Raw genomic sequence first — 7,474 nt, 5'->3', positions numbered from 1 at the left:
TATAGCATTGGTTTCATCAGTGTTGAATATTCTTCGTCTCACATCTAGACTATTTAGAAAATAATCATTTTACTGGCTACCTTTTCATTTTTATTCCATGTATTTTGCATACAATTCTAGTGTATTGTTCTCCAGATACCAGAAAGGTTTTCCTTTTCAAACAAAGTGTTTCGCTTATTTGACTTATTTTTGTTGATCTTTTAATTCTTTTATCATTCATAATCAATTCAATTAATGTCCCCATCTATGATAATTATAACAAGACATTTAAATCACACTGAAGGCTTAACTAAAGCTTTGTTAAATAATATATTCCTAACTTCAAATGTGTTAGGGCAAAAAGGTTCACAAAAGTTGATATATATTTGTCAATTTCTGTGTAAATAAAAACTGTTCTGCATACTCGATCTACATATTTGATCTACATATTAATCAATGGCATCCATCCGAAACACTCTTAGTCTGTGTATTTTCAAAACCATAATATAATTTTCCTGAAATTATATGTGAATTGCATTATCAAAAACAATCTGTTTTTCTTAAAAAACATAATGTTGCTTTTCTGTAGTTTGACCCACATTTTCTTCTTAGGTTCATTTTCTCATATGGAAGTCTCTTACCGGAGAACAAAAAGTTTAGTCAACAAGTGTAAAGCAGAACAATACAAAACCCGGTTCGTAAAAGAAAACGCACAATAAGTCCCCATTAGAAACCACCAACTTTTATGTCATAAAACAGTTATTAACTTTGAAAAACATATATATTTGACATGAGACCTATGACCTGTAAGTTATATGATTTTAATGATTTTTCTGTATTCTAGATATATATCTTATGAATTAAACAAGCAACAGGGAGTATAATGCTAAACATGAAGGGTCATCATGGTTTACATTGTTTTATGGCCACTATTTACAAGATAATGTCACTGCTTTATAATATGAAATAGTTCAATCAATATTTACCGATATTTAAAAATTAAAACATTGATTCAGGACAGACTTGTTTTAACATTCTGTAAAGAATGACCGATCCTGACAACTGATCGTATGAATAATCTGTCCACCAGACACAAACTCGCATTCATTCGTTTTCTTATTAAAGTTGATTCCAAGACAAGCACGGTTCAGTGAACATTCGAACAAACAATTCATTCGACTGAGACTAACTGAAGTAGAAAGTAACACCATATTACCGTATGTGGTAGGAATACCACAATAACGTCCAATAAGGAAAGCTGAAATAGAAAGCAGAACACCTTTAAAGTAATGAAATTGATAAAATATGACTACACATATACTTTTTTTGTTAAGGTTTACATTGTGTAGTTAGTACTTCGGTGTTGACATAAATATTAATCATATGGTAATTTTTATATATTCTATTTGCTAAATTATGAATTATTCAAAATACTTAGGATTGTTTTGTATTTCAGGCATATATCATTTAAGCTCTATTTAGCACAACTTTTAAATTGTTGGCATATATTTGGAGAAATCTTGAGCTTTCCTATATTCCGTCTGCATTTACACAGTTATTGAAGGAAATATATTATTTTAGTCCTATTTAGCACAATTCTGTACTTGTTTGTTTATTACAATTTTAATATGAGCGTCACTGAGGAGTCTTATGCACACAAAACGCGCGTCTTGCGTATCAGCTTAATAACCTAGTACATTTGATAACTCATCAAATATTTCTTTGGTCAAACAAATTCAACTACATTGTATTTCTTGTTTTATAGATCTTCACTATAAATATTGTTAGTCATTTGTTTGAAGTATGAGAGCTTTTTAATTCGAAATTAAATTGATTTTTGATGTTCCACTTTGAATAATTTTTTTCTTCAATTTTTGTTATATACATTATGAATCAATAAAACGATCTTATTTTGAATGGATCAGCTTACATGAATGTTCTAAAGTCCAAAGTCCGTCTGCTCCCCATCCAGTCATGATTCCGACACCATGTATGGGTATTGGGTTGGGATCTGTCCATTTCATTACTACTTCCGTTCCACCATTGGTTTCTTTAAGAAGGGTTATTTCTCCATTGAGCATCCATCTCACAATCAGTGTTCTTTGTTCAGTATAGTTTACAATATCAATTGTATTAATCTGGTGAACGTTCCCAGTGTTGTGTTTCCGACGGATATTTGTCACTTTGTTGTTTGATCCACCAATACAAATTTCATAAAAGTCTTGAGACTGTAGGTTGACTGCAGATGATAAGAGGATACATGCATCATTACAAGCCTCTACTCCAAACCTCATCAACTGGTTTCGGGACGGGAACAAGTAGTATTCCGACAGGTTTGTATAGTAATCAAAAATATCTGGTGTTGAATAAGCATCGATATTCCCACTGTTGAAGGTTTGTATTTATACTTCATGTGAACAATATACTGGAATTACAAAAATAGTAATTTTCTTTTTTTGATAATCTTTAAAGAATGTGTTCTGGTGTTCATTTTGCTCGAGCACATTCGATGAATGAGTTATTTAGATATACTGATTTTAATTTAGCTTATGCTATTGATAAACACTAAAACGTATTCAATTATAATTTAGGAACTATAAATGATATTTTTATTTTAATATGAAATATGTTGACGAAATCTTTGTACTGTCGAAAAACTAAGGATTTTCGTACCCCAGGAGTAGATGACCTTTGCCGTATTTGGCACATTTTTTTGGAATTTAGGGTCCTCAATGCTCCTCAACTGTATTTGTTTTGGCTTTTTAACTATTTTGATGTGAGCGTCACTGATGAGTCTTATGTAGACGGAACGGGCGTCTGGCGTACTAAATTATCATCCTGGTACTTTTGATAACTAATCATATAATAGTGCCTACAAAGAATGAAATTAAAATGTGTTCATACGCTTTTATATTGTTCCAATTGAATGTATAACGTTTTGTAATAAAAAAGGTGGTAAAACAACGGACCTTCTTAAGGTAGCTCCCGACACTAAGGGAGATAACAACGTTTTACTGATGTAAAACTGGTTCCCGTTAAAAAATTAGGATATATCGCCTGTATATCTAGGTCACGGTAACAGTTCCGATGTCGTCTGTTGACAACGTGTGTAAACAACTTCTAAGTTACAGCTCATCGCTCAGAAGAAAGGAAGGTTTATCATAAAGGATAAATACATGCGTTCTTTTAAAATAAAGAATATGAATAGCTTCAGCCTGAAAGTTCACACAGTATTGAATGATTCTCAACTTATCAGGTCATATGATATAAGTTTTCGGAACTGGAAGTTGGAGAAATTTGGCATCCGATCACAGTGGTCTTTCGTATGACGAAACATGGAAAGAAGGTCGACGGCTAGCTCTGGCTGATCACCTACAACAGAATATGTTCGTTAAGAGTAAATCCCCTGCGGATACTGTCTGTGAACGGAAATACGAATTTCAAAGCTTGAACCAGGAGGGCATTTTGTCCATACCATATCGTTGTAGCTGCAGTGCATGTAACCTGCATATCATACACGTTTAACAGTGTAGAAACGAGAGAAAACATGGGACTGTTGAATTTGTTATCAATTCAAAAGCTGTACATGGTAAGAATTCAATTTTCTCCTTATTATATATTCTCTTTAAACATTTTACTGGGTGGAGAAGGTGTATGGTTTCATGTCTTGAATAAATGAACCTGCCCCACACCTCTCTTTTTCTTTCTTCAATACCCCTCTATTATGGTCTGGGGTTTATGTGATTTAAGGGTAAAAAGCTTTATTTTGAGGGGAAGTGCTGTCCAAATTTTTTATGAAGCTGAACTTAGTAATTTTTCTGGAATTTTGCCCCTGGAAGTTATTTATCATTTTTGCAATGAACACAAAGACATCTATACATAAGGGGCTTTTTAGTTTTGCATTCAAAAGGGGAGGATTAATTTGTAAATACTTATTTGGTAGCAATTATATAACCATAAATAAAATTAGAATTGAAAAAGTAAACAAATGCAATCACAATGATTCATTCACAAAAATAATGTTTTACAAACTTAAAATATTATTAGTTTTCTTTATTTTATAATCAGAATTTTCATATTAAGTCATCTTTTGCATGTGATCAGAGACCAAGTGGTCTGATAGTCATAACTTACATATGTAGTAATTTAAAAACATCTAGAATGATGTGTATGCAGGATAATCTATAAAGGATAAAAGCAAAAAAGAAAATTAAGAAGGGGGGCACTCACCCTCATTCCACATTATTAGAAATGAATATGAGTCTGTGATCTACATTGTATATGTATAAGAATAAAAGTAAACATGAATTCACAATCATATTATATAAATATAAATTGAAAAAATAATTGAATATCCCAAATAAAATTATGAACTCAAGTCTGAATAGTTTATAGTTTGTCTAATTAACCAATACAGGTGCAGACTGACATTTCATATCATATTTTTCAGGAATGATACATGCAGGAATTTGTGCCACACATTTCAACAATTTCCTTAATGGATTGAATGTACTTTTTGTGAATTCATCAGACATACTTAAAGAAAAAGGAGAATGAAACTGGAAAGAAAATATTTGCAGTTGCAAAAGAATCCTGTAAATAAATTCAAAACTCAGCAAAAGAAGAAACAGTTTTAAACATGGTCAATTTAATGAATAATTGGAAGGTTATTAAAACCTTTAGTCATATACATGTGTAATTTCAAAGTATTTTTTTATAAGTAGATATAAAGTATAATGAGGACCATAATTATATTCATATTTGCACTTACATGTAAGCAGTCATAAAAGTGAATTAACAGATCTTGGTGATAATTTCAAGTTTAGGGTCAATATTTCGAAAACAATTTTGTGGTAAAGCATTGTTATATATACTTGAAGACTTTCATGTATAGAACATGACAGAATTTGTTTCAACAAAAATATTGAACTAGAATTATAACATTCAAATTTATTAAATGAAATCTATATTAACAGATTAATGTACAATTTCAACAAATTTAAGGTAACCTATTTGGTTTTGAAAGCCTTTATACATACTATTATTACAAATATCATTGTTAACAGCCTGAGTTTCCAGTTAATTTTAAATGAATATGTTTTAGCTATAGTATTTGAACACTGCATGCACTTTCATTTATATATATATTATATATACATTTGTTTATTTAATTTTTGTTATATTTGTTATCAATTGTAGGTCTCATTGTCATCATTTAACAGCAGGTTATTAGCAGCAGTTTTTCAGAAAAATGAAGGATAGCTGTCAATGGTAAATCGTACATTTTAGGATAATTACATGCAGTTACCTTTGAGAAAAAACTTAGGTTTCATTTGAGACTTTTTAATCTGATAATGGTGTTTTTCAGGCATTTACAACATTTTTTTGTTTGGACAATATATTTAGTCCACTCAACTATAAAATGTAGGATCATGTAAATTTGTACACAGATCTCACTGACCTACATTTTCCACTTCACTGACTTTGGTAACATTAAAAATCCAATTTCATATACAACAAATGTATATCTCAGCAACTAAAAGGTGTCAGATCATGCAAACTTATATATACTCTCAGAGTCTCAGTTAGTAACTCAGCTTCCAGACAAAAGAAGGTCACAGTGATCACATTTTACACTATTGATTTGTACTGTATTTTATATCTTAAATACAAAGTATATAGTCAAGACTGCCACTGGTTCTTATGTGCCACAATTATGACAATGAAGATAACTTATTGATGTAGATAACTTATGTTTATCACAAACTTGGTCGCATGCTGCATATATGCAAATTTATACCAAAAAGAACAGTTCAACTGTATTGATTTAAGGTAGACAGTAAAGGTCACACCTATTAAATATACATGTAGACCATTTTTTTGGAAATTTAAGAAAAATAGAAATTTTTAACAAAATCTGTGTTTTTTTTTGTGGTGCAGTGTTGATGAAATTGTAGCCGAAATCAATTAAAATGAATAAAACTGCCATTATTTGTGTTTTATTTTCATTTTAAATAATAATTTTGTAATAATTGTAAAACAAACCTTTCAAAATACTTTCAAAGGGTTAAAAAAAATCCAGACTTTCTACATCAGGTATGTATTTATGCATACACGTGATATACCAACTTTGGCGACCGTTACCATGGAAACGAGTCTGGTGACATACTATTTTTAACTCAAATTTTTATAGAGGCCATTGCATAGTATATGTATGCAAATTTAAAAAAAAATTCAATGGGGGGAAAAAAATACTATATCTGTAGGGTGCCACCTTAAAAGATATTTAAAAAATATGCCATCATTGTGCAAACTGTTGTACAAGTCAAAGAGAACCCATAGTATGAAAGATTAGATAAACTGAACGGAAAAGGGACCAGAGCACATTGAAATGATTCTAAAATAATATTTATTATTCTAAATAATAATGATGTTGTTATCCAAGGCAGGAACATAGCCGTATTTGTCACAACCTTTCGGAATTGTTGGTCCTCTTTGACTTTGTACTTGTTTTGACTTTCAAACTTTTTAGATCTGAGCGTCACTGGTTAGTCGTGCATGGACGAAACGCATTTCTTGCGTATTCAACTTTAAATCTGGAAACTTTTGTTAGCAATCATTCGTGTGTGTTTCTGTCCTATTGTTTCTCCCATTTATTTGCATTGCATTATTGTCATGTAATGTAACTTTTCAATGTGGAATTTGATATTGTCATTCAGGCGAGAAGTGTGGCATGATACAAATCCAGGTTTAACTCATTTTTTTTTAAATGCCCTGTACCAAGTCCGGAAAATGGCCATTACGTTATATAGATCCTGTGTGTGTTACATTTTAATGTCGTGTTTCTGTTGTGTCGTAGTTCTTATATATTTAGCGTTATCTTTAGTTTTTGTTTAATCCCCGGATTTGTTTTATTTTTTTGTCATAAATAATGAAATTCTACCAGATCACGAATTTATCTTTCTTTTTGCTGTATTAACATCAACGAAAACGAAAAAATTCTACTGTCATTGAACTGGAAACAAACTCCGTCTAAAGAACGATATATAACTGGATCATCAATATTTTAAAATGATGACCTTTATTCGTGTTACCTTGGCATTCAACAATATTATGACGATGTATATTCAACCATTTATGTAAATCAGAAGTGTATTTTAAAAATCATAAAAACGTTCAGATAAATCTTACGTCACAATCTATGAAATTTTGCAACAACATACATATGATAAAGACCTTTGATTTTTAATTTACACTACTTTTTCTATACTAAACTGTGGTTAACATCATCAAGATACTGTATTTTTTTGTATCGACAATATGTTTGTATATTCTAAAGGTTTGATATTTCAACCGACAGTCCATATTCCAATGAATATCAAATGTGCATTCCTACCTACTGACCGATTTATATTGGTAACCGTGTCTAAAAAAATGCCTGTACCAAGTTAGGAATATCAAAATAGTTTTTTGTTCGCTTGATGTGTTTAAGCAT

At 30.8% G+C, this 7,474-nt stretch overlaps 1 protein-coding gene across 1 annotated transcript; it reads right to left on the bottom strand.

Annotated features, from left to right (window-relative positions):
• Positions 1-428: 428 nt before the first annotated feature.
• Positions 429-2,273, bottom strand: LOC134727768 (C3 and PZP-like alpha-2-macroglobulin domain-containing protein 8). The gene is made up of 3 exons (XM_063592155.1): positions 1,910-2,273; positions 1,170-1,237; positions 429-494 (listed from the first exon to the last, which is right to left on the bottom strand). Exons 1-3 carry the CDS (start codon positions 2,271-2,273, stop codon positions 429-431), a joined length of 498 nt encoding a protein of 165 aa, XP_063448225.1.
• Between the last annotated feature and the right edge of the window lie 5,201 nt (positions 2,274-7,474).

Source organism: Mytilus trossulus, chromosome 8 (genome assembly GCF_036588685.1).
Source record: "Mytilus trossulus isolate FHL-02 chromosome 8, PNRI_Mtr1.1.1.hap1, whole genome shotgun sequence".
Lineage (NCBI taxonomy): Eukaryota > Metazoa > Mollusca > Bivalvia > Mytilida > Mytilidae > Mytilus > Mytilus trossulus.
The sequence above is the reverse complement of the archived record's forward strand: the minus strand, read 5'-3'. Positions and strand labels throughout refer to the sequence as shown.

Bases quoted from the DNA above. Each gene is read 5' to 3' on its own strand.
- LOC134727768 (XM_063592155.1), bottom strand. From the start codon at position 2,273: ATGAGGTTTGGAGTAGAGGCTTGTAATGATGCATGTATCCTCTTATCA. The intron at 1,238-1,909 runs GTAAGCTGATCC...TTTCTATTTCAG, and splicing joins TTGGACTTTAGAACATTCAT to CTTTCCTTATTGGACGTTAT. The intron at 495-1,169 runs GTTAGTCTCAGT...ATATAATTTCAG, and splicing joins TGGTGTTACTTTCTACTTCA to GAAAATTATATTATGGTTTT.